The 27,227-nt window shown below is 39.3% G+C and overlaps 1 protein-coding gene across 1 annotated transcript in view; it reads left to right on the plus strand.

Annotated features, from left to right (window-relative positions):
• The window catches only part of LOC103903045 (colorectal mutant cancer protein), a 159,957-nt gene that overhangs the window by 96,561 nt on the left and 36,169 nt on the right, over positions 1–27,227 (plus strand). Inside the window, exons 4-9 of the mRNA XM_009284174.2 lie at positions 3,935–4,071; positions 8,020–8,183; positions 13,801–14,007; positions 23,960–24,106; positions 24,432–24,521; positions 25,203–25,351. Of these exons, the coding sequence (XP_009282449.1) occupies positions 3,935–4,071; positions 8,020–8,183; positions 13,801–14,007; positions 23,960–24,106; positions 24,432–24,521; positions 25,203–25,351 (894 nt within the window). The remainder of the gene's footprint in view (positions 1–3,934; positions 4,072–8,019; positions 8,184–13,800; positions 14,008–23,959; positions 24,107–24,431; positions 24,522–25,202; positions 25,352–27,227) is intronic.

Below are 27,227 nucleotides of genomic sequence, written 5' to 3' on the forward strand. Positions count from 1 at the left end.
AGAGTCATACTGTAAGTACTTGGACATAGCATCATAGAATCATGGAATAGTTTGGGTTGGAAGGGACCTCTAAAGGTCATCTAGTCCAACCCCCCTGCCATGGGCAGGGACATCTTCAACTAGATCAGGTTGCTCAGAGCCCCGGCCAACCTGACCTTGAATGTTTCCAGGGATGGGGCATCCACCACCTCTCTGGGCAACCTGTGCCAGTGCTTCACCACCCTCAGAGTAAAAAATTTCTTCCCTATATCTAGTCTAAATCTACCCCCCTGGACATAAAGGATACACCTGATAACTCTGAAGCACAGAAAGCATTTATAAATTACGTGGTAGTGTACTAAAAGGGAATTATGTCTATGTTAAAGGTGAATATTCCTGACTTCAAAAGTTTTTAGTATTAGCTTAGATTCATTCAAACTCAACTCTTTTTTTTCTTGATCATGTCTTTGGCTGGCAAAATCATCTGTAACTTGGTTGTGTAGAAACAACTTTGGCCTATGACTGACAGTCTTTCTTAAATGTCAAATTGAGGTTCAGCAAAAGGAAAAAGGAAGAGAACAAATTGCTTTTAATTTTAAACCAGTGGCTGGTTTGGGTACATCTGTGCAACTCTAAAAATAATAAGCAACTTTAACAAAAACAAACAGAAATATACTTTGTGGAATATTGGTGCCTGCTAAGGATTATTTGAAACAGTTGTCAAGAAGCTTGTAACTCATTTCTCTAAAACCATTTGTTCAGACTTAACAGCTTTTAATCTGAAATACATTCAGAAAGTAGGTTGTGTTGGAGTTAATGAGGAAGAAGGATTGTGAATAGACTACAGCATCACGGGAAATAACACATGGCACTTATAGTCATACTTACACAAGTGACCTGGAAGTCTGATTCTAGCTTCTAAATATGTGCTAGGTAGAAGCTACTTGGATTCAGTTCAAATGGCAGTGTGAGTGTGATTTATGTTGGCTTCAGCATACAGTGCCCAGCCCCATCTGCCTTCAGTGATAAATTCCCATGTTGTCTCAAGTGTGCCGCTATTTGTTCACAAGTGAACTAGTTCAGAGGGACCTCAAGTGTGTATACACAGGGAGCAGTCAATCTCTGGGTTGCAGTGCACATACACCTGTAGTGTTTTCTATCTGAGGGTCTTAGAATGCTTTAAAAATAGTTGTTCAAGTAAAATGATTGTTGAAAAACTTCTGGCACCTAAAGTGTGAAACTATGCACTGTTTGCAGCCATGAAGAGAATGTGCACCTTGCCAGCATCCTGGCAGAACTCGTCAGTGGTGTGAAAGGATGCTGAAAGTGTGCCATTTCGCTCACTATTTGATCAAGTTTTTCTCAGTGTCTGTGCAGCAGTTGTGATCCTTGGTTGCACCTGAATATGAGGAAAGCAGTAAGTGCAGACGTACCTGTAAAACGCACGTTTTTGCTCCAACATTGACACTAGGCCACTCTGTGTTTAGAACAGCTTGATCTGGTCTTAATTGCCTCCAACTCACCATGACATTCCAGCACCTGGGAACCATCAGAGCCCATAGGAAAACAAATATCTGCTTTCTCCAGTGAGGCCTTAGATGATGGAGGCAGCAAGGAAGTTGTAATGCCTTCACCTTCTGGGTGGTGTGGCAGGAGTTCAGTGGCTAGTCGTCATCAGCTGTTGAGTGCCTTGCATTTCCAATGCCACTGGAGGACTCTTGTCCTGTTTTGGGGAAAGGGGAGTCTCAAACAGTATCTTCTGTTACTGCCAACTTCAGTTTTAAATGCAGAATTTGTATTTGTGGTGCATCGCTCCCCTTGAATTCCCCCTTGTGTTTTTGGCCCTCAGTCTGCCCCCTATGAGTCTGGTGGTGGAGAGACCAATTGACCTTGCTGTTGCTTTACCAAAAATGGATTTCTGATCTTTCTGGTCAGGTCTTAGAAGCATTAGTTCATTCAGAAACTGACTTCTGGCTTGAGCCGTCAGAATGGTGTGAGTCCTGCCGCGTGACATACTTTTCAATTGCCCCAAGATACTGGGGGAGCTTAAACTGAAAAAACAGCACTAGTGCTAGCTAAATGAAGCTGTGTTGGATTTTAAACAGAAAATCTATGCAACAAGAGCCAAAAGAAGAGTGGTGAGAAATTACTATTGTGTGTGGCATTGTTTTATGATAAACACAGCCTCTTGTCCATTTGTAGAGGTAATTCAGGTTTTAAAAATGTAGGACTAATTGTTTCTTAAATGAAAAAATGAATTACCTTCAGATCAAAAAAAATGCAACTGTTTGAGTGCTTGGTAATTGTTTTTGTCTAAAGCTAATTACTACTGCCTTGTGCTGTGGCTAATAATAAACAAGTTCATGGAACATTAACTCATGCTTATGTGTCTTCATTACACTGTTTTAATTCCTGCTATTCATAATTTAATTCTCACACTTTCTTAAACATGTACTGCATGGTACCTTAAAGACCTTTCTTTGATCTAAATCTCAATTTTAACCAGCTGACCTGCATTTTTGTTTAATAATAGTCACTAAGTGCTTCTGATAAAGTCAGACTTTCTTTGCACTGAAGCAAATGTAAGGGGTAAAAGAGCATAATGGTTCCTGTAGAAATTACATCTCAGTACCTTGGGAAACCCTGCTTGGCAAGCAAGCTGAAATTCCTTTTTTGAATTGGTGTGGTTCATATATTGTCACCTCTGCTATTCTGAGAGCAGACTTTACTTCTGTCATTGTTCCCTGTATGTATGGACCATCTTCTCTGCTGTTTTGCCTGGCAAATCCAGACACGCCTCCAGGCTAAATCCTGCAATATTTCTGCAAGAAACACTCATTACCATGTAGCATACACACAGCAGACTTAACATTACAGGTGCCCCTCCCAGATGCAGATCCCCAGATAGCTCTTTGCTGTTTCTTATTGTTTCCAAATCCAGACAGTTCCATTCTCACACTTTTCTGCTGAATCTGCAGCAAAATGTATCTCTGCATTTGATTTAGTGTGTAACATGATGGCTGTTTGCTTACTTATCAGAGGGGTTCTGCACCTGAATAAGCTGATGTTTTTCTCATGTTTAAAATACATACTTTAATGTCAAAACAGTCACTATGGAAGTAAAAAAAAAAAAAAATTTCCGAGTTGAATCAGCAAGTGGATCAAAAGAAAAAATGTTTACAAATGTTTTCAAGCAAAGCTATTATTCATTTACTTACCTTCTTTCCCAGTGCTTTGAACTCTTCGTGTGGAGACAGGAGGGAAAAGCCCTTATTTTTTTAAGCTCATTCGCTTTAGCTAAATATTCTGTGTCCTCAATTATTTTAGTAGAACCAGCTTGACAAATAAGTTAAAACCTAGGTAATTGAGGCTTTTTATTTTCCACTAACTCCAGCAGTTCAGTGCTATACTCACTTATCTGTTCTCTTCCTTTTGAGAAGAGAAAATGAAAAACCTACCTGTCCCCAAGAGCATTTTCATACACATATGCAGGTATGTGCATGTGCACGCTTGGTTTGCACAGAAGCCGATGGCATCCTTGAACTGAGAAGGAGACCAAAATCGGTTATTGCTAATCCACTTTGGGATCAAAAGCCACTTGTGCTGATAAAGAATTGTCAGTTGGGGAGTTATTGCAGAGTAGTGTATGTCCTTCTTGCACGCGTCCTTGCTTGCACTCAGTTTCGTGCATTGTTTTCTTGTACAGTGGTCTGGAGTAATAACAAACTTGGGAATAAAGAAATGGAAACCAGGCACTGGCTGCTGCAAGTGGGTGTTATGGGCATAGCACAGTTGCTTTGCGGTAAGGGGTATAAACCCTTTTCTACTGGCTGGACAAAACACTTACACTTGTGTGGATTGTATCCTGTGGCTCAGCTTAGAGGTCTGAAATAAGTGTCACAGAGATACTTATTTCCTCAGAGGATTTTATTTCTGCCTTTGCTCTCTCTCCCAGGGAGGAAGATGAGTATTCAGAGCTGCGGTCAGAGCTCAGCCAAAGCCAGCATGAGGTTAACGAAGACTCACGCAGCATGGACCAGAATTCTGTTTCGGTACCGGAGAATCAGTCCACCATGGTCACTGCAGACGTGGGTGAGTTATGCTTCTTAGCAGACGTCATGCCTTCCCTGAGCAGAAAGGCATCATAGCCTTTGAAATGCAAATCCAAACGTTTGGTGAGGAAATATATGAATCTAGGCTGTATTAATCACAAGTGCTGAACTTCTCCACAGCTATGAACTTATATGTGAAGTAACTTCTGTGCCTTGATGTAGAATAGCTATGGAGTCTAAAATGGAATGATTGTTCAGGAGAGCTCATGACTTTTGGGAAAGAAGAGAGGGGGAAATAACTATTCACATACCTTACATGTGCCTGTAAAGTAGTCTAACTCTAGAAAATAATTGCAGACACAATGAAAGTTGGGGGGAAAAGCGTGGTGAATGGAACTGTCTGTCCAGTTCTTTTACAGCTTAATTATAAAGGATGTCTGCATTTTTTGAAAGTGGAGAATATGGAATAAGGATAGTTTGCTGAAATGGATTTAGACAAGGACAAATCTGACACAAGTTGTTCAAATACAGTGCAAGGAGGGAGCACCTCCAGACAGTCTGTAACTGGTTTTTTCTGGTTAAGAACTAAGAGGGCAAGCATCTTTCCTTCAGAAATTACTTCAGAATTTAATCTATTTTGTCATCCAAGCACAATTACTGGTCATTTGAAGAACCTCCAAGTATGGAATAATTACTCCATAAAGTTTGCAAAATAAGCATGAGCAGACACTAGGTCTTTAGTATGATAATGTTTTAAGTGTTTGGGCACAATTGCTGAGCACCATAGCTGTAGACTAGCAGAAGTCTGGTGTAATCCTCACTATGACTGATTTCCAGAATACTCTTCAGAATACTATTTCTCTTAATTTATATTTAAAACCAAATAGTTGGTCTTCATTTTCTTCCCTAGGTAAACTAGCTGGGTGCCTGGGAGCTTCTGTGGGTGATACTGTACACAAGCAGTGTTTTAGGAAATCATTGAAATAGCAATCTTAAGCCCTGTTGCAGAACTTGAGATCCTTAAATATTAAGCTATTAACTCTACGTGAGGCTTTGATGGTTATAATGCAACAGACAATATTTGCTTCCATACGTAAGAAACTGTATTAAAACAGTTTCCAGTTGTTTGGAGCAGTGCACTTCATTAATGAGAACTTTTTGCTGTTTTTTTCCAGTACAGTGCCTTTTAGAGGAATGGATCTGAGAGTAGGATGGCTTTTGGGCATAGTATTTGTTGCCCTCAAGTGGAGTTTAGTAATGTAGAAAACATGTTGATACTGTAAGCAACAATATAAAAGAGATTTTCTGTATGATTTCTTAAATTGAAATGAATACACCGGCTCTGGAGCTCTGTTTTTTTATGAATGCAAGACCTGCCACAGAACGTTTGTATTTCAGTGTCTTTAATTTCTGGATTAATATTATTATTGTATGTATTAATATACAATGTTAATAACAATGTAATCACAAAGTGTCTGACATACGGAATTCAAAGTATACTTAACAAAATATTGTATGGAGTCAAGATATTTTAGTAGAGGTTTTTCTGTTCTTAAAAAATGAATGTTTTTACTTTCAAAAGTTAATGCTTATTATGAAGTTCCTACCTGAACAGATTCTAACATGAGGACTTTCTTTTCCTTCAATTTTCTTTCCTTTTTTTTCCCTTTCTTTTGACAAAAAATTCAAACTAATTTACTTTTCAGCATTTATTTTGGGGTTAGGGCTTTGATTTTGTTCTTCATGGGCTGGAGCTGAAGCAGGGTTTGTGTACATTAACAGCAAGTTACCGATTTAAGTTTCTGCTAACAGTGGGAAACATGGCAATAAAATGAAATACAGCAACGGACAAAATAAGAATGTTAACTCTAGGGATTCTTGCATTGTTTCCATGTTTTCCTTCTTTACATGGACTCTGTCTTTTTTGGGTTTTGTTTCCATATTCTTGTGGAAAAAAATCCTTTTGTGTGTATATACGTCTGTGTGTACACACACATATATATAGACAAATTTTTAAATTTTTTTTATCCTTCTAGATATAGGTATATAAGGATAAAAAATCATGACCTAATAACCATGTGCATGACCTTGCTTACTGCCCTAGTGGAATGAGCATCAGTGACTAAATAATATGTCGTGATACACTAATGCGTGTGGATATGCTGCTCTATTGCTACAGGCAATAAAACACCAAGAGCTAAAACTATGAATGCTCTCCAGTACGTCTTGCAGAGCTTGTGATTGGGTTGTACTGGTTTTCTGTGAGAAATGGTGTTCTCGTTACTGTAAACCCTTATTTTCTGGGCAAAATGTTATTGTAGGAACAAAACTCGGCATACAAGGTCCTGTGAAGGTTGTTTAGATGGACAAAATGTCTGTTATAGAAGATGTTATGGAAACAAGTAAGTTCAAGCAAACAAAATAGAGTTTTTTACAATTAAGCATCCTGCATGGTATCTGTTGCTCGTAAGTGAGTGTTATTATAAAGGGGTTTTTGGAATTACTGCAACAGATGGGTGGCTGCTAGTCAGGACCTAGTGAATATGAATTCAAGAGTAAAGTTTTGTATGTGTTGCCCATTCACATTTTTCATCCAATACTGTGACATCATTCTAAAATCTTCTTTTTGGTCAGCAATAGGTTCATGTTTATCTGCATTAGGCTGTGGAGTTAGATTTGTGGGAATGAGTTTATAGTTTTTTTAATTTCTGACCATCTCATCCCTTCATCCAACCACTTTCAGTCTTCTCTTGCACAGAGAGATTTCAAGGCAGTCTACAATAATCTGGTGTCTCATGTCTGTTAAATTTCAGAGACAGTTCAATGCCACACTGCTTTAGTCTCCTATAAGAACCACAGCTGTGAGGCTACTAGGGAATTCTGACCATGGTGAAACGCTTGCAGCAGTAGTACAGAAATAACACCCTCCAGCAAGAATGCCTGCCACTGTTTTTAGTAAGGTATAGGAACTGCTGGTGCGCTGTCTCATAGTGTACCACTTGTGTGCTGTACAGTTGGTAGTTATTGCAAACTCTTAACTACTAAGCCAGAAATACTAACTAGCACATCCGAGAGAGAGCACAAGGGTGAATTCTACCATGTGTCTCCCTTAGGAGACACTGCCACTGTCTGTTGCCAGATGTAAGCCTAAGAAAAACAAAAATAATTTATGAAGTGAGCTAGCAAGGTACTGAGACCCACTTGTTTTCACAGAATGGAGGACGCTGTGGCAGCGCCCAAGGCACTAGAAGAGCTTTGCCTAAAGACAGAAAAGGAAGCGATTCTCTGCCGCATTTTATAGTTAAAATAGCGTTGTTGTATATGCTGCTAATACGGTTGTAGGATGGAACACAGCAAAGAACAAGGGTGTGCTGTTATGATCCCTGAGTATTCTGTAGTTGCATTTGTAGGAGAAATAGCTATAAAAATGAAACATAGACTCTAAGATAGTCAGTAGGGATCATTTCTGTAAACACCAGGATTTTTTAAATCGGGCAGTGCATAAGTAGAACCAGAAAAATTCCTCTGAAAAATGTCAAGTCATAATGTCAGTGAATGTACCAGGCAGAAAAAATGTTGAATTTACAGAGAAAAACCTTTGAGGGTAACAAAATCAGGATAATAGGCCCTGAATGGCAAAAAGAATAACAATAAAGAAATGGCATAGTATGTGAGCATGTGGTGTCTTAAAATGTTGCCCTTCAGAAAAGAGAGGGTTTTGAAGAAAGAATGAACACTTCAGATAAGTAGGGGGAGTGTTATTTGTTAGATGGGAGGTAACTCATGATTTCCGTTGATGTGGTTATGGTATTTAAGCCTATCAGTTGGTGAGGAAAAAGTGGCAGATTGCAAGGACATTCCTTGAACAGTATCAGTCCTAGCTGTTCTGCAACAGGCACTTCCTGGGTTAGAGTTTGTTTTTTCACTGAGTCACTAATTGTTGTGATACTTGTTTTGTTTTGTTTTGCTTTCTTTTGCTTTCTTTTAGATAACTGTAGTGACTTGAATTCAGAACTGCAAAGAGTGCTGACAGGTCTGGAAAATGTTGTCTGCGGGAGGAAGAAAAGCAGCTGCAGCTTATCGGTAGCAGAAGTGGATAGACATATCGAACAACTCACTACCGCCAGTGAACATTGTGATTTAGCCATTAAGGTAATGGTAATATTAGGTTCTAAATGCAGTGTGTACTTTGCCTGAGACAGCTGATCACATTCTGTAGTAATAGCACTTTACTTCCAAAGGTGTAAAAGTACTTCACAGAAATCAACTCCAGCTCACAGTGTGTGTTGGGTAAGCAGTAGTACACCTGTTTTACACTGAATTCCCCAAGGCACAGGAGGAGCTACTAATAGACTTTTGATCTCAAATCAGAAATATATTCGTTTTATGCTCATTTCAGAGATAAGAGAAACGGGAACACTCAGCAGTTAATTTACTTTCTGAAGGTTATCCAGCAAACAAGTTGTCGCTTGCCCAAGGTCACACAGCTAGTCATTGGTCAGTAACTGAAAACACAATATGTAATACTCGCTGAAATTTGAAGATAAAATGCCATAAACTATGCGTAAGTTGTGACTTTGCTGTCTTAAAGTGTGAGGCTAGTATTTAACACAAAGCATGTGTAGTATATTAATTCTAGTGAGACGAGCCAGACACAGGAACAAATAATTCAACTGGTACTTGTATGTCTTGGTTTTATTGTGCATGTAACAGAACAAGAAGAGGGATGCCTGATAGCACATGTAATGAAGCGATTGCGATTCAGAGCCTGAAAGCGAGGGAACTGTAGAGTGTCTTGCTATATACAGGGAAAGAGCTGAACAAGTCTCATGAGGAGCGGCTGAGGGAACTGGGGTTGTTTAGCCTGGAGAAAAGGAGGCTGAGGGGAGACCTCATCGCTCTCTACAACTCCCTGAAAGGAGGTTGTAGCAAGGTGGGTGTTGGTCTCTTCTCCCAAGTAACAAGCGATAGGACGAGAGGAAATGGCCTCAAGTTGTGCCAGGCGAGGTTTAGATTGGGTATGAGGAAAAATTTCTTCACCGAAAGGGTTGTCAAGCATTGGAACAGGCTGCCCAGGGAAGTGGTTGAGTCCCCATCCCTGGAGGTATTTAAAAGACGTGTAGATGAGGCGCTTAGGGACATGGTTTAGTGGGCATGGTGGTGTTGGGTTGACGGTTGGACTCGATCTTAGAGGTTCGATGATCTTAAAAGTCTTTTCCAACCTTAATGATTCTATGATTCTATGATTCTAAGTTGTTTGTGTCAGATGGAGAGGTGTCAGTGACTCATTTATGTAAGAACAAATAAATTGACAGTTTGCTCTTGAAGTGGGGAGGTCTTGTTACCTCCCCTAAAGGCTTAGACAGCCCTTTAGCATGCTACTGGGAAAGGTCCCCTGTGTCCCTGGTGGTGCCTGAGGAATATAATGGCCTATAAAGCAATTAATGTTGAGTAGTAGTTTGAAGAATGTGGGTATATTTGAGAGAGAGAGAGACAGACTGACTTCTGGGTCTCTTGGGAATGGTCTTAAAGCAGTTTATCTGAGTGTCTCAGAGGATTAGGATCAATACTTTGAATGTCACCCAGTATTATCTGGAGTTTTAGGGTTAAGTGTTCTCAGAGTCAGTATTCACCGGGAGAGGGATTGTGGATCCTGGAAAACAGGTAGAGATTGGTCTGTGTGAGGTCCACAGAGGTCTCTGAAGAGGGATGAGATGAAAACTGCTGCAGGAGGTGGATTCAACAAAATGTCAAAATAGCTGCCATAAGCTTAATTCTCACGCTTTTTATTTTAACCCCATTGTTTACTGTTGATTGAAAGTAACTACAATCAAACTTTTACAATGATAAGTAACTGTCAGCAGCTCCTTCCTGGTCCAAAAAGCAGGCCTTTTATTTTCATGTGATGTCTACATGCGTAGCCATTTTTGGGGAAAGCTTTTCCCCACTGCCTGTTCTGTAGAGCCTGAGATTGTTTTTGTTTGACAAGTGATAGCATGCAAAGGTTATTACCCTTTCAGGAAGATACAAATCTCTCTGACATGCTCCGATTATGTGCTAGTGTGTCACCAATGCGTTTAATATAGCAAAACCTACACGTAGAGCCCCTCTCCACAATTCCACCCATGGCTGCAGGTCATTTCTTCTTTCCTGCTTCCTCAGACAGAGAACTGAGAGATTTTTAAAACAGGTGGAATCTTGAACGAAAACCTCAAATATTCTGACTGTCTTTTGCTTTGACTGTTGGCTTTTTTCTTCACTGGTGGACTAATGCATTTAATGTTCTGAATCCTTCTGGTTTGATGGTTAAATTTCACTGGGTTTCTTCAATGCTGTTGCTGGTAAATTTTTTTTTTTTTTTGCTTCTTTTATATAAATCATGTGACCCTAACTAGCTCAGTTGTTTCTGTCCCACAAAGAATGAAAAGACCTTGAAATGAGATTTATCAGATTGTTTGATAAAGTGAACAGTTAGAAAACTATCCTTTGTTTAAGAAAATTTCCACAGAGTAGGCTGGTTAATGCTTCATATATTTTGAAGAGTAAATAACTATCAGTAACAGATACCTACCACTAAAACTCTACCAATTAAAAAAAGATGTAAATATTTCCAAACATGAACCATTTAGAACATGAGAACAGCTGCAGTGGGTCAGACCAAAAGTCCATCTCTCTAGTGGCAGATGCCAATGGAAAGACTGCATCAAAAAGGACATGCGTAGTATGTCCTTATTCTCCTTCCTTCAAAGATGCTTCTGGCAAGGTGGGTTTCAGAACTTCTTGAGCCAGAGATGATGACTTTGTGTTTAATAGTCATGGGTGGAATTTTCTTCCATGTTTCTATCTAATGTGTTTTTTAACCTGTCTGAATTTTTGACCTCCACAAATTCTGGTATGAATAAATTCTACCATTGAGTTATGCCTTGTGAAAAAGTGCTGCTTTTTGCTTCTTTTAAACCTGATACTTGCTGATTTCATCTAATACCACGTCTGTAACGCAACACCTCTTGTAAGGAAACTAAGGCAGAGAGTACTGATGGCAGTGTCAGAGACTAGACTGGATTTACCATGATATGACATCCTGCCCTGTGCTCAGAACATTACATTGTAATTCAATCGTATAATCTGTGAAATTATACCTGAATTTATCTGCTGTGCAGCAGCATGCTGGATAAAACTGCTCTGTAATACTGCTTTGAAGAAAAATAAACAACCTGGTAGTTTACATAGATATATCCATGTACAATATTTATGTTTTATTTACCATGGAGGATGGTATCATATTGGTCATCAAACTGGAGAATTGTGGTAATAGTTTAGTCAGCAAAAGGATATTGATCACATCAAAATGAAGGAGCATAGAAGCAAGCAGAAAGATCCGTCAGCTTTGTGAAGGGCTATAGGGCAGCCCTTAGTCTGACTGTCAGACCCATGCTGATGCTGTCAGTGCCTGAACTTTGTACTTGTGTGGGCAGATGGTAGCAGTGGAGTCTGGAGAAACAGCAGCAGCCTCTCTGTCTGAAGATACCTCCATGATGTTGAGGCACTGCTGCTGCTTCCTCATGACAGTCCTTCCTCTTTCAGTGTTGCTCCAGGCTTATCACCCTCAGTAGTGCTCTGAGGAGGAGAAGAGACTTGGGAAAGGGAGGGGTTGGAAAAATAGCAACACTAGGAGCTTGGGGAATAAGGAGGAAGGAGGCAGCAGCAGAACTTGGCATTAGAGGGGTGAGGAAACAGCAGAGGAAGTGCGTGAAAGAGGAGAGGAGTTTTGGGGGAAGAAGGGAGAGGAGAAGACAGCAACGAAGAGGCACTCTTTAAAATAAAGCTGGCATCATCAAGAGAGAATGCTCCTGCCATTACAGAGCTTTTCTTCACGTTGTAAGATTAACCGCCCTATGCTTATTCAGAACTTGAACTCATCCTCATGTTGTGTTGAAATAACTTACCTTGTTATAGGTCATAGTTTGAGACCTATAGGTCCAAGTGAAACTACTGTAAGGGAGAGCTGTGGCTTCTTTCATCTTACAGAGATGTTGCAAGGCATTGCTCTTTTAGAAAAGTAATTTAAGCTTACTACCAAATATGGAAGCAGAATTGTAGGGTAGATACTCTGTCAATGGAGTTTTATATTTGTGACTCTAAATGTATTGCAGTTTTATGAAGAGAGACATGAAACATGATTTAAAAGGATACACTGAACCTGACTGCAGAAGTCTTGTCCCTGCTTCTTTCATAAAGGCGTCTTGAACTAGTTGTTAAAAATAGCTTTTTTCCTTTTGTATGAGTGTCTTTTCCTCCTCACTAAGGAGTCTTGCTGCAGCCAAGATTTATTCTTTAAGATTAATGTATTGATAACAATAAATAACCAACTTCTCATTATAATGGATAAATAATAAAATTTCACTGATACCTCACAGTGTCAGACAGTGCTGAAAACACTGGGAAGATTTCTTGCAGAACAAAGTTATGTTTTCAACTTGGTTTGTCATTTTCAGCTGTACTCCAGTTGGTTCTTTCAGTCCCTCCCAAATTAAGGACATAAACTTCTGTTAGTAATCTTTGTTATATATAAAAATTAAGTCATTTTGAATAAAACAACTACGTAGACCATTTTTAACCTTGGTACATGAGTTACTTATCTTCCATATTAAACTTAAAAGTATAGGCTTTAGCTGTAATTTGTTCTTGGATTATCCAATGAAATGAAACCTTCTAGGTCGCTAGTTACATCATATACTCATTTATTTTCCATGTTTCTTCCTACCATTTTAATGCAGACTGCTTTCAGGGAGATTCAGAAGCTTATAAGCAACAATTGGAGGGGTTTTGCTTGTTGCAAAGGTCTTCCATAAGGGAAAAAATTTAACACAGGCACAGCATATGCTGTGTAGTAGAATCAGAACTGCACATAGTTACCTGACACGTTGAGTGTTATGCTGTGTTTCAACATGTTGAATGCCCAGTCTGACGGTAAGTTTAGGCATGGCAGTATTCCCTTTCTGGTGGTGTGTGCGTGTAGTTTAGTTTCACCCAGTGGAAGCTGCTGAATATCCTCCGTGCTGAATGGTGCCTATGAGGCACCGTTCTGAGCGAGGGGATGGGGCGGGAAATGCTGAATGGCATTATATGTCCCAGAGAAACACAGCCTTTTTTAGGTGCTAGAAAGGCTGTAACGTCTTCTGGTATAATGTAAGCCTAGCCAAGGCCAGCTTTCTTTCGTTTATCTCTCTGTCACCCCTAGGAAAGAACATGCTCAAGGACATGGGAAAGAAGAGTCCTCTTTTTTTACTGTCCCACTCTTTTCCTTGCCCTTTTGTGGAGTCCGTCTAGAACTAAGAAAGGCCCCATGCTATGCACATTCACAGGCTGCTGCTTTCTGCCTGTTACTCAGGCAGGGAAGCAACAAGCATAGTGCTCACCCATGACAAGGAGTCATTAATTTGTTTTAAAGTGTTCTGAGGCGAAACTAGTAGAATTGCTGTCACTCACGGGGGACATGTTTTATTTGCATATGAATCATCGATTTGCTTTGGTGTTGGTCAGTATGAAATATTTTAATAAAATGGTTAAACTGTCAAACAAAATAAGCAATAATTTTGTTTTATATTACTTATCAAACAAAAGAAGCAAACTAATGGTGTTGTGGGGCTGGGAGCGTACATATAAGTATATATAGTTGCCTGTTACACAGTTCTGTCCTGTTACCATTAGTCTTGTTCAATCATTTTTCTCTGCTGCTTTCTGGTTTTTGATGACTGTATTTTTGCAGACCGTAGAAGAGATTGAGGGTGTACTGGGACGTGACCTTTATCCAAATCTATCTGAAGAGAGATCTCGATGGGAAAAGGAGCTAGCTGGCTTGCGGGAAGAGAATGAGAGCCTCACAGCCATGCTGTGTAGCAAAGAGGAGGAGCTGAACAGGACCAAGGCCACCATGAATGCTATTCGTGAAGAAAGGGACAGACTGCGTAGAAGGGTAAGGCTGCTGCATAGATGATGGCTTCTTGTTCCTCCTAGCCTGTATAATTTTGTCACCAGAACAAGCTTCTCTTTAATCTCGCTTCCTGTACTGCTTGTAGGGCTTTTTGTTTTTAAAGTTAAGCTATGCAAATTACAGAACTAGGACAAAACTGAACATAATTGAAAAAGAGTGTGATGAACAGCCAAGGTGTACAGCAACCTGATGGCAGAAATCATGTGTTAACAGAAAACCTGATGTTCATCTCCAAGGAAGCATATGTGACTTGTCTATAGAGAAAGCAGATGTTCATTTAGTGAATTTTCCTGTGAGGCTTTTTTTTTCCCTGTAAACAACAAATATTTCTTTGTTTTTGATGGGAATTCAATTTGTGATTAGGAGAAAGAAAAAGAGCAGGACTCCTGTCAGTGGGTAATAATTCTCAGAACTGAACAAGGAGTAGTCCCAGCCATGTCCTGCTTCCCTGTCTACATTTTATGATGCTGCAAGGTCAGATAAAGGCCTTGTGCTTTGTGTGGAGTCCAAAGTAAAAAAACCTGGAAATTTGTTCACAAAAAAGATCCAAGAGAACGTGACCTCAATCGCTGTAACTTTTAAAATTTGTTAGCTTTGTCCCTGTTAAATCTGCACAGTTTTGGTTAGATATGAAATAATTTTTTTTTTTAAACAGGCAGTTTCAAGTTTGTGTTCAATTTGAGTGAATTGAATTTAGACCACTGTATCTTGGTAAAATTATTGGAAGTGTTGCTCTTTAGCTACTGGCAGCAGATTGACCTTTTATGCAAATACTGTGTTTCTAAAACAGACGACTTCAACTTTTCCTTTGTAAAGTTTAGTTTTGTCATATACCATAAGTATAAGTTGTTTTCAGTCCTGAAGTTTTTGGACTGGTTTTATAGTGACACTTCTTTTTTAACAGAGACAGTACTACCCCTTGAGCTACAGAAGTAGCATTTATGCACCCGGTGAATTACTGCAGGATCGGAGGGAGCGGGGGGGGACAAGCAGGCAGAAAATAGAAGCATGTGCTTGTGAAATTTGCTTACGCAAATGCAGATATTGACACTACAGATTATACAGATCAATATTGGGATATCAAACAAGAAAAAAATAGATGGCCTTGAGGGTAGATTTAATAGAAAAAGGTTTAAATTTTGAGAAGTATGGAATGCAAGTTAAGGTGCTTAAAGTATTGGTAACAAGAATTTATGCTGACACCCAGGAGCTCCTCAGTTAAAAAACAAAAAAGGGGAAAGAATTGGTGTTTGTACCCTCAGGGATCAGCATGGCTGAGCCGTTGATGCATGGTGGCAAATTCAATCCTGTGATGTACCAGATAAGTTATTTGCAGTAAGAGATTGGAAGGACTGTATAAAGAGCGGTGAGATCTGATCTGGAATGTTATATGTAGTTCTTATCTCTTACACTTGAAAAGGTTCAGTTTAAATTGGCAAAAAAAGATGTAGAAGATGGTCAAAGAAATGGGCAGCTTGCTTGAAGAAGTGACTTAAAGAGATTGTCTTGTTCAACTTGGCAAAGCAAAATCTGAATTTGATTTCTCTTTCCAAGTGCTGGAGAAAGCAAGAAAGAATGGGAGCTAATGTCTGTTCAAACTTAGGGACAAAACTGGAGCAAGAACAGATTAGTATAAACCACTTGTGGCTATATAAGGCCAGAAATTAGACTATGAGAGGTCTAACAGACAAGAGGATTGTGGTTCTGAAGAAAGAGTAAGGAGTAAGGTTACTGACTAATTACTTTGAAAATGGAGCTTTAAAATATTAAAGTTATGTTTGTATAATGAAATGTATGACTATGTGGGGATACCTATTAAAACTAGGATCGTTACATTAGGATTGTATCCAAAGGAAAGCAAAAAAGCATACTTTTAATTGGCACAGTTCATACAGCTGCATTAATTCTAGAGCCTAGCCTTAGTATCTCTGCACAAAACTGTTACGTTTTATCTGGTTGGATTAGATGATGAGGAAAATGCTGTTCAGTTCTGTGTGTGCAGACACTGCTTGGCTTTGTCAGTCTATATTGGAATCCGCATTGAACCAAGCATTTGTGGAGCCACGCAAGTATTGGCTATGTTACTGAGTATTTCACAATTTCTTTAGCATAGGCAGGGCCTGGGACTGAAAGGATAGTGTGTTAATCATGCTGATCTAGTAGTTGCGGGCCTGTCTGTTGGAACTGTTAGCAGGGATGCATGTGTTACTGATGTCTCTCTGTTACAGAAGCATCTCTGGTGGAAACAGAATTGAGGTCATCAACTTGCCTCGTGTAAGTGCCTAGAGCAATTGTTGGATGATAGCAGCAGGGGGACGTTACTGACCTGAATTGTGTTCAGACGACTGACCCTGGAGAGGCTAAGTCTTGAATTGCTCTGTAGAGACTGTGAGCTGTCTTTCGTATACAGCAAGCCAGTTTAAATGTTCATTCTTCTTTAATTAAGGAGATTCTTCTTGGACAGATTGGATAGGTGTCTTGCCCAGTAGACAAAGGGTTAATTTTGGATTGGTGTAACAAAATCAAGCAGCCTCTATATTCAGGCACAGCTGGCAGGGGTTTTTTTTCCCCGTTGTTTTCATTTAGTTTGCACCTATAGAGGAATTTATTGAAATATGGTTTTTAATATCATCCTGAACTTGCAGAACAACTGGTTTATAGCCCCCACCAGAGAAGTTTGTTCATGGCATGTGGCCCTGCCAGCAACACTATGTAATTGTTGCACTGGAAACCGTATTTGCATTTTTAATGTAACTTTGTGTCCATAGTTGCAACAAAATAAATGTTTTCTTTGCCCTATTAAATGTTTTCTGTGTGCCACTTGAACTCAGAGTCACTTCAGATTATTTCCCTGGAGAGTGGGAAAGGAGCTCCAACTAAAATTTAGTTATTGTTCTTCTCAAATTAAATTGTGTGAAGCGAATAAGCTTGAAGTTGACCAGATCAATAGGTCTGTTACTTCACTTGAACTGAGTCACTTCAGATTATTTCCCTGGAGAGTGGGAAAGGAGCTCCAACTAAAATTTAGTTATTGTTCTTCTCAAATTAAATTGTGTGAAGCGAATAAGCTTGAAGTTGACCAGATCAATAGGTCTGTTACTTTAGACCAATGTCTGTAATCAAGCAGAGTGCTTTCAATACATTTTTCTCAGGCTTGTTGGAGATTTAATTTAATTAGGTATTTACTGTGCTCAGTTAATAGATTGAGCTGCTTTCTAGAACAGTAGCTAAGAAACAACATACATATGGAGTTTGTTTCTCACGGGTCATTAGTAAATGAGGTAATCGCTTATTTCTGTAGGGTGCCTGCAGTGTAGCAGCTAATTTCATAACGCAGAGGTTTATTTTACCTCTCTATGATATTGCCATGTTAAAAATAAAATCTAATTAAGTCTGGGCCAGTCAACACCCTAGAAACCGCTTACACATAGCTGACCATAATCCTGAATCCAGTAATACAGATAAGATGCTGGGGAACTTCTGAACCAGTTCATGGGATTAATATTATTATTACGTGAGAATAAGGTTGTAATTAGGTCAGTACTATTTACAACTGCTATATGTAGTAACAGGCTTACATAGTAGTAGAAAGAGTAATATTTGTGTTCTTATACAAAATCTCTTGTATCCACTGGGGAGTCAGATGAGCAGCACTGATACAGCATGTGAACTCTATCATGACTGCAGAGTAAAAGTTGTGTTTTTTTAATTAGTGCCCATGAAAGTTGCCAGATGAGCAGTGCCTCAGCACAGTCCCAAGCAGCCCGTTGGCATAAGAAGCAGTGGGTGTGGGCAGTGTTCAGGCTTCCCTGAGGCTGTTCTGAAGAACTAAGTGTAAAGTGAAAAGGCGGTTCCAGCTCTGGAAGTCTGTTAAGTCTGTTCTCTGCATAAGCCATATCTCAACTTGTTCAGTTAATCAAAAGTTGTGAGGGTTATTCTGCATCTGCTCCAAACTCAGCTGAATTCACCAAACTGACCAGAATAAAAACAGACTTAGTATTTTAAATATCTTCGACTTAAGACCTTTGTGAAAACATAATCTGCAGAGGAGTTGAAGAGTACCATTTTAACGCGTGATCCCTCCAGCTTCCCAGATTGCCCCCACTCCAAGAAACTTCATTTTAGCATGAAGGCTCTCCCAAAATACCTTGTTCTTGTGAGGAGTTGAAACCTACCCAAACCACAGCAGGAGTCAGACCTTGGCCTCACAGGCATTCTTGAGCCCACGCTGTTCTCAGATGACACAAAGCTGGCACGAGCTGCTTGACTGTCCTTGTTTTGGCATCATTCATGTTGGGATCAGAAGGTATTGTTCCAGATTGCTAGAGAACACTGATATGTCATGGGCCTTTAGAGATTATTATCAGCTTGCACAGCTTACAGTGATCCTTGAACAGTTCTGTCTCCTTGTCTCTTGGTGCGCACCAGAAACCTGAGGTAGCAGCCAAAGGCTATTTCCATTCTCTGCCTCCTTCAGTTGCATGGTATTTGCTTATGCAGCAGTATTTCCGCTTAGCTGTTAACAAACTAGAGCTTTGCTTCTGTTTCCAAGCTTGTATGCAAATGCTCAGTGATTAATCTGAAATTTAATGAGAAAAAGCCTGAGATAGGTTTACTGCCCTCGCTTGTGTTTGTTTTCGCTGTGTGCTAGCCTGGATCAGAACACTTCAGTTGTGCTCAGAGCTTTTAGGAAATCCACCCTTCACTTCCCATGTCACGTCCTGCCACGTCCTTGGTTTTCATTGCTTTGCATCCTTTATAGAGGTGCAACACCCAGATCTTTCTGCATGGAGCACTGCATGAGGGGCTTTTGTCTGAAAGGTGTCAAAAGCAGAGGGGCGCTTGCTTGGTAACATTTTTATCACCCAGTGCACTGTAGCCTCTCCTGCTGCTTAAAAAAGCCATATGTATAAACCCTAGTAGCATACCTGTTCTACCATAGCTTGTTGTCTGTGTGTTGTTCCCTTTCTCCATTCCTCAAAATAATTACTCAAACTGCAGATTGATTTTCAGATCTGCCAGAGGAGTCGCGCTCCTAGTGACAGTTAAGTTACTACATATTTCTTGAAAGTAGACATCTTTGCAGAGGAGAGAGGTTCTGTAAATGTTTCCTTTGCACCGATGAGTGCAGGTCCAAGCTCATTCAGCTCCAGAGAATTCATTGAGGGGATGGCCCTGATTGAAAGTTTAGGGGTACTTTAGGCTGGGAAGGGCCCTCACCACTCAGAGCAGCTTGAATTGTCACACTGGTATTTCATTTTCCATCTTCCCCTCCACAGACTTGCAGTATGTGTGAATAAATTAGAAAGTGGGAGAGATATATTCACTTCCCGTGGTTTGTTATACTTCATCTTCCTCCTCTGTATAACAGGGAAAAAAATTGAAACGGTATTAAAATGCTGGGGAAAAAAAATGTTACTACTTGAAGGGTTCAAAGATACTGCGTGATGAAACAGGTCACAAGTAGGGTAGAAAGAAAAGAATCACAGGCATGCCCCTTATTTGAAACTGGTTTAGGAACAAAAGCACCAGGTGTCCTTTGAATGTGGAAATCAGTGACAAAAACAGGCAGTTTGTAGCTGTGGCTTTTTTTATTTAGGATATGTTAACAAATCATGTAAGTATACATATGTGAGTATGCGTGTGTAAAATACAAAGTAAAAACATGTTTCTTAGATTCATGATTATAGATAATGAGCATATTCCACCAAAGTATTTTCTATAACCCACTGTGCATTTCTGCAAACATGTCCGTGATGCCTGTTAATCACTTATGAAGTCTTTCATATATCCAACATCACTGTAATGTGTCAGCCCCTTTTCTACCATTGCTGTCTTTTTATTTAGTTCTTAAGGTACCCACAAGAAATTATGCTTTATTTTTCCCTATTTCCAACTCCCAATTCTCAGCATTCAAAGGAATAAGTTAGAAATGCAGCTAAACAATTGGCTCATATTGCTAAACATCAAATTCTAATAAATAAAATTTCCAGTTATTTAGGTTTATATTAATAACTTGAGAATGTCCATTTGTACCTGACTTATCTTGGTATCTAGGCTATCCATTGCTCTGAAGTCTAATGGCTCTCTTGCCTGTGTCTCACTGAATGCCCCTGCTCCTGCTCTTTCCAAGGTTCCAGCACTGCTTTACTTCTGTAATTCTTTGGACTTCCTCCAGCTGTTTAGAAGATCATTGCTCTTTCTTTTTTTTTTTTATTGTGGATTTCACAGATGTTTCCCTGGATTTCTCCTGTTTTCCTCTGTTCTTTCCACCTTTTTTTTTTTTTTCCCCCAGATCATATAATTAGATCTGTCTGTCGGTCACTTTCCATCTCAATTTAGAGTTTTAGGACTTTATGGCAATTTTTATATTCTTCTGGATGTTTCCGTCTTTAAACTAGTATGACGCAAGGACTGAAGAAATCTTTTTTTAAATCCTTCCTTGTTATTCCTCCTCAACTCACAAATCTACACTTTCCTGTCTTTCAGTGGAACTTTTTTGGTTTTGTTTCTTCACTTGTCTTCACCCATTGGATTTTGCCAATTTTGTCATCCATTTCCTGTAAGATCTGCCCTTCCTCTCTCTCCCATTTCCAAGTTTTTATTCTGTCTCATGTGCAGTACTGCAATTGCCTTCATTATACTAATAAACGTAACCTTCAGAATAATTTATATTACATTGGTAAGGACACTTAAGACTGGTAGAAGTATTGAGCAGGGGTTGTCAGACAATCTTTAATCATACTTTTTAAAGTAGTCTTTTCATAGCTCATGCATTCACCAATCCAGAGAAGAAACTGGCTTTTCTGAACTCTTTTTTTCTTGATTCCTGTTCTTTGGTCTTCCTTTATTTTTCCTGTAGAATTACTACTAGTGTGGAAAAGTACTTTCTGAGGAGATGGTGCATACTGCTCTATTTACGGTGGAGGTTTTAGTGACCAGAAATAGTTACTTAAGCTGTCTCTGGGCAGTCTGGTGGGTGGGCAACCCAGTCATGAGATTCTGGCTTGGTGAATGTGTGAATTGTGAGATCGGTGATTTTACAGGTCAAACTTGCCCTGTTATCCTGCTCAGAATTACCATCCAGTACTCAGCATTGCTAAAGTTAGTGCAGTTATTTATAGCAATTAATTCAGCATGTAATTTCTCAAATGAAGGCCTGAATCAGTAAATACATCAAGAAGCATGAACAAGCAGATGGTTTCTTTAAGTTGTGATTGCTTCTATGATGCAGTATTAAAGCAGTGACTTGCAGAGATTGATAACTGTGCTGTGCTCTGAGTTTTCTTTTATAAATGCTTTCCTGAGCAAAACTTTGCCTGGCTACAGTCTTAGCTGTGTTCATTTTCTTTCTGTTGCTAATGTTGTTTTACAGCTCCTTAAGAACAATTGGCTTTGTAATCGTGGCCAATAATCGCTGCTCAGTAATAAAACATAGACTAAAGGAAAGCTATCTGCATTGAAGTTTTATATAATACTGTCCTTACATAAGGTGTTTTTAAACTTTGGATGTTTTATAATAATGAATGCTTAGCATTTTAAGCAACTTTAGCACTCTGTTTCCTGGTTGCCCTTAAATTTAGAATGTTACTTGCTTTTGGACTGAAATCTTCCAGGACTAGCTTCTGGGCATAGGTGACTATTTCAGCAATTTTTCAGTCAGGCATTGAGGCAGGGATTTGATTTTATGAAGAATACATTCCTAGTGGTTTTCCTGTTTGTTTGCTTTTAAACAATGCTGTAACTTAAGCACTTGGGGAACTTAGTTTGGAACAGCCCAGGTTAAAAGAAATAGTAGTAAATGTGATTTTGAGTTAATGAAGTTTTGGAGTTGCTTTTTTTCAGTGTTAATGCCACAGTACCAATCCTATCTGCACTGGCATTCCACATCTGCAAGCAGAAACATGCATACATGGTTTAATTCAGTTTTATGCATATCAGGCTGAAATGATTGCTTTGCATCAGTAGAGCACTTCTGTCCTTAAGGTTTGCATTAGTGCAGCTGTACCCATGTTGAAATTATATATGTCTGCATGAACAAAGGAGGCCTCAACTGCAAATACGTAGAAGATACATGCTATGAATGTGCACTTTATGCACTCTGCTCGGTTGACTTCATGATGTAATTACAGTTAAGTTGTATAATTCTGGGGCAAGCACCCATATCCATTTTTCAGCAAGTTACTTTAAACATTGGGGATTTGATTTGAGGTTTTGTGTACTTTATTTTTTTTTTAACAGAGACACCAATGGAGTTGTTTGGATTCATTTTGTTTAAGGTGTAGCCCTCCTCCACAACTGAACAGGGAAGTTATGACTGCAGTTAGCCTTTATGTGCTCTTATTGTTGCCACCTACAGCTTTTTATTAGTAACATGCAATTGTTCCGCTCTGGTATGTAAAACACATGGATTTTTTCCTTTTTTTTGTAATTTGCACATACCTAAAAAGTCTGTTATTTTGACAGTAAGTCCTCAGCCAACCTGACCTTCAGTTTGCATACGACTGAGGGAGAGGCAGGGGTACTCTTCAGGGAAGTAGAAGCAGATTGTAGGGGATCATAGGAGGCATAAGATACTGCTCTGGTGACTGGAGAGAGTTCCAGCTTGAACTCTTTCCTTAGCGCAGTAGGTTGAAGGGATCTGTGTATGTTGTGCAGAGAACATGCTGACTGCCGCTTCTTCGAGCAGAGATTGCTAAAGCACTGACCGTGCACTTGGTGAGCTTATAGCTGAAGAAAGCCTAAGCTTTAATGCAACTTTAATTTTGATATTTTTTGACTAAGGGATTTCATCTTGCTTAATCAGTTCTTTGTGTAAATGTCTATTGTATTTAGTATAAAATCCCACCTTGTTTTAGAGAACAGGAATCAGAGTTGCATTTCATGCTACAGGGGCATGTCAAATGGACTGAACTTTTATTTCACTGGACTTTTTGTAAAATTTCACCAGTTCTGTTTTGCAGATGGACTGTTACAACAAAATCAGCATAGAAACTTGCATATTAAAGTAAACACTCTATATTCAGGCAAATTTCCTTTTCAGATGGTTTCCTCCTGCTTCTCTCATCTCACACTCTTTGTTTGAGAATCTGTGGGAGAAATGAGCTCTGTCTCTTTACCTTGTGGCATAATTGTTGTGTTAAGCAGACCATTTGTTCTTTGTCTTTTAAGAATTATTCCAAGGTAAACACTATAATCTTTAGCTCAGCTATAGTTTGGCTCCTGCAGACTTTTTTTTTTTTTACCCTTTAGTCCTGAAAATCTTTTGATGTCAGTTCTACAAGTATCTGATGTGTTATGAGGACTGTGCAGTATTTGCAGTGTATGTTTACAGAGAGCTTCTGCAGGCTGTTAGTTGGGTACTTTGCTGGTATTTTCTTGTCCGTACATTACTCACTGTATGGTAGCTTTACTTAACTGCAGTTTTGAAAGCATGATTAATGTTTGAATTTCTTTGACCTTTAAATATGACAAATCCTGTGATATATTTATGTCAAGAGTTTTTTCAACACTGGAGCTTTGCATTAACAGCAGGATCTTAATTTGATTTGTTTAGGCATCATAATCTTAGGCTGATTATACATATATCCATATACATTATACATAATCACCCCAGAGAGAATAATTTCTATACATACAGTACAGTGGCACTGAAGGGGTTATATAAAACAAGCTGAAACTTTGAGTAATTGCTCTACAGTATTACATTTGCATATTTCCACATTGCAGATAGTTTAAAAAACTGGCAACAATGGAATTTTAAAACAACCTCCATTCATCTGCTCCCCACATGGAAACTTCGTGGCCACCGCAAGACAAAATACAACTTCTGTGCTCAGGCCAGAAGCAATTGGGCTTGGCTAGACAATGAGAAAATGTCCAAACTGTTTAAACCATAAAAGTGGAAAAAACAGAACGTTATGTTTTATTGTAGGTTCGGGAACTGCAAACCCGTTTGCAAAGCGTGCAGGCAACAGGCCCATCCAGCCCAAGTCGTCTCACTTCTGCCAATCGACCCATTAACCCCAGCACGGGAGAGCTGAGCACAAGCAGCAGTAGCAATGACATTCCCATAGCCAAGGTGAGCTATTGTGTGTTGCAGTAATGCTTCTCATTATCTGGAAGAAGCAGGCTTCATTTTGCACAGCTGCTGTGCAAGCATGTGATTAGCTGGGAGATACCTAGAATCCCCGGAGAGTTTTCTGGGGTCCTAAGCAGGCCCATGAACTTGAGCTGCAGAAAGGAATTAAGCGCTAATGATTGTAATTCTCTCAGTTACAACACAGGTGTCAATTTTACAGTAGTTTACTTCAGGTTTGCAAGTGTAGCTAGTGAACAAATGCATTTTGTGTAATCTTTATGGAGTGTGGGTTCCTGTGTAACCTGTGCAGCATTCTGACTTACAGATTGCTGAAAGAGTGAAGTTGTCAAAGACAAGATCAGAGTCTTCATCATCTGATAGACCTGTCTTAGGATCAGAAATCAGCAGCATAGGGGTAAGGACTAATAATTATGTGCATGTGTGGTACCTTCTGAAGATGACCTGTGTTCCATTAAAAGCAGCATGGTTTTCTTACTAAATTAATATATGAGCTAACTGAAAACTTTAAAAGTTACTTTGAGAAAAATATTTAAACAGAGAATATTTCACCCATTATTAAGATCTCATTTTCTCGTAACTGGTAGCTAGCAATCATTCTGAGTGACCTCAAGAGGATAATTTTGGAGGTAATTCCTCCAAAGTATTATTCTTCAAGAAAAGACTGTTCAGCTGCATTTCACAACTTCCAATCAACAGAGAACTGGGTTCTGCTTTGTAATGCCAATGTAAAACCGTAACGCTGCTGTTACTGTGTGTTAATATTTGTTTCACTGAAGAATTTAGCTCTGACCTTTTGCTAAGCTTTCAAGAAAGTAAATAACTTGCATATTAGGCTTTTTAAATGTATGATGAAATAGTGGGCTTCACCCTTTGGTTAGTAGAATTCTAAATCAAAATAGCTTCTTAAAGAGGAAACTTGTAAATGTTCTATTCAATATAAAATTCACAGTAGAAACTGAATAATGAGTGCCTTGAAGTGAGTGCATGCAAGCAAGTGCAGCTCTCAATGCAGACTGCCTGTGGGAAGAATCCAGTGGTTATCTATTCACAACGATCTATTAACTACCCTGTGCAGGTGTCTAGTACTGTGGCTGAACATTTGGCGCATTCCCTCCAAGACTGCTCAAACATCCAGGAAATCTTCCAGACTCTCTATTCACATGGATCTGCTATCTCTGAAAGTAAAATCCGAGAGTTTGAAGTGGAGACAGAGAGATTAAATAGGTAAGGTGAAAAGTTAGATATGCTTACCTCTGTTGTCTCCTATTAGCTTTGTTAAAGTTACTACTTTTTTACCCTTTTTGAACATTTCGTAGTTCAGTCCCAGCTCAACTGCGGCAGCTGCAGATAAACATGGAATGTAGTTGATGAAGAGAACGTATGCTAAGATTCTTTTCATTAGTATGACAGTTTGGCATTGCATTATTACATAGACATGGCACCTTCACCTGTGACAATTTGCACTGTAGAGTGTCCTTCTCTATGGCTGATCAAGTAGACATGGCATCTTTTTTCATAAGACACATCACTGCTAGAAATAAGGATTTCCATAACTTATTCTCCATCATTCTGGAATTAGCTTGCTTTGTTTTGTCCTGAAGAAACAGAATTATAGCATTAACTGTATCAATGAATGTACTGATGTATGGTGGTGTGGCCTATATACCAGTAAATAGACTTCTGTCTGCAGAAGAAAGATTGCAGCTTTCTGGTTGCAGTTAAAATACTGCTGGTGTTATCCTTCAATAAGCTCTGTCAAAACCAATGCTTCATGTCCTCTTTAGCACGCAAAATCAAAACTGCAGATCAGGAATATGAGAATTGTCTCTCAGAATGTTTCCTTCCAAGTTCTCGCTTCGCCACGGCTATCTCAATTTTAGTCTGATCAGTACAATATCTCTTTTATTTGTAGCTCATGTTTTTGTAGGGCTGCAAAATGTGATCCTGTTTTTCTTTTTTTTTCTTTTTCTTTTTTCTGTGCACTGCACAATTATGCTTTAACAACATGTATCCTTATAGGAGGTGTCAAAGAAGATGCAGGAGGTGAATTATCTGAGAGTTCTAGCAGCTAGGAAAGCCAGGGCTTTATTCTGATCAATGAATAAATGGTATACTAGCCCTTCTTCTTCTTGTGTTTGTTAAGAAGTCAGTGATTTGAGAGTTCTGGGTGGCACTGATTTCTTCATTAGCTACCTGTCCAAATTTTGAAATCATTTGCCTGTCAGTTTTTGGTGTATGTCCAACTCTTACGATTAGGCGTAGTACATTGATATGTAGTGCAGTTACCAGCAGTGAGGATAAACAGTAATACTGACATTCTGAAGCCTCATTTTCAGATTCAGAGTTAACCTCATTGAGAAGAATATTACAATTAAGTTCTGGTATGAGCTTCTGTTTGACTATTGCCAGAACTTTCGGAGATTTCATTGCCTCGTTGAAACTTAATTCATATTTTCGAAGTTACCTCTCTAATCACAACCAAAATATTACTTCAAGTGAAACGGTTATTCTGTATGTTCCAAAGAAAGGGGGCATTTATGCAGCTGCATGATCCCCACACACACGCACACATTGCACTAATGAATATGCTGCTTAAAACAAGAAGCAAATGTGGCAGCAGGAAGTGAGGAATGGAGGCAGAAAAATTAAGCAAAAGGTTAATATGAAACCGTCTTACGCAGTCTTGTGGCTACAAAATAAGGGTACAGCTTTCTGCTTGCTGCTGTTGCACAGGGTTATGATTACATTTTATGGGAAGGAGAGGAGAAAGAGAAGAGGCTGTCCTAAGAGAATCATAGAATCATAGAATCATTAAGTTTGGAAAAGACCTCTACGATCATCAAGTCCAACCGTCAACCCAACACCACCAGGCCCACTAAACCATGTCCCTAAGCATCTCGTCTACCCATCTTTTAAATACTTCCAGGGATGGGGACTCAACCACTTCCCTGGGCAGCCTGTTCCAATGTTCAACCACTCCTTCAGTAAAGAAGTTTTTCCTCACGTCCAGTGTAAACCTCCTCTGGTGCAACTTGAGGCCATTTCCTCTCGTCCTATCGCTTGTTACTTGGGAGAAGAGACCAACACCCACCTCGCTACA

This window comes from Aptenodytes forsteri, unplaced genomic scaffold (assembly GCF_000699145.1).
Source record: "Aptenodytes forsteri isolate BGI_AS27 unplaced genomic scaffold, ASM69914v1 Scaffold69, whole genome shotgun sequence".
In the NCBI taxonomy this organism is placed as follows: Eukaryota; Metazoa; Chordata; class Aves; order Sphenisciformes; family Spheniscidae; genus Aptenodytes; species Aptenodytes forsteri.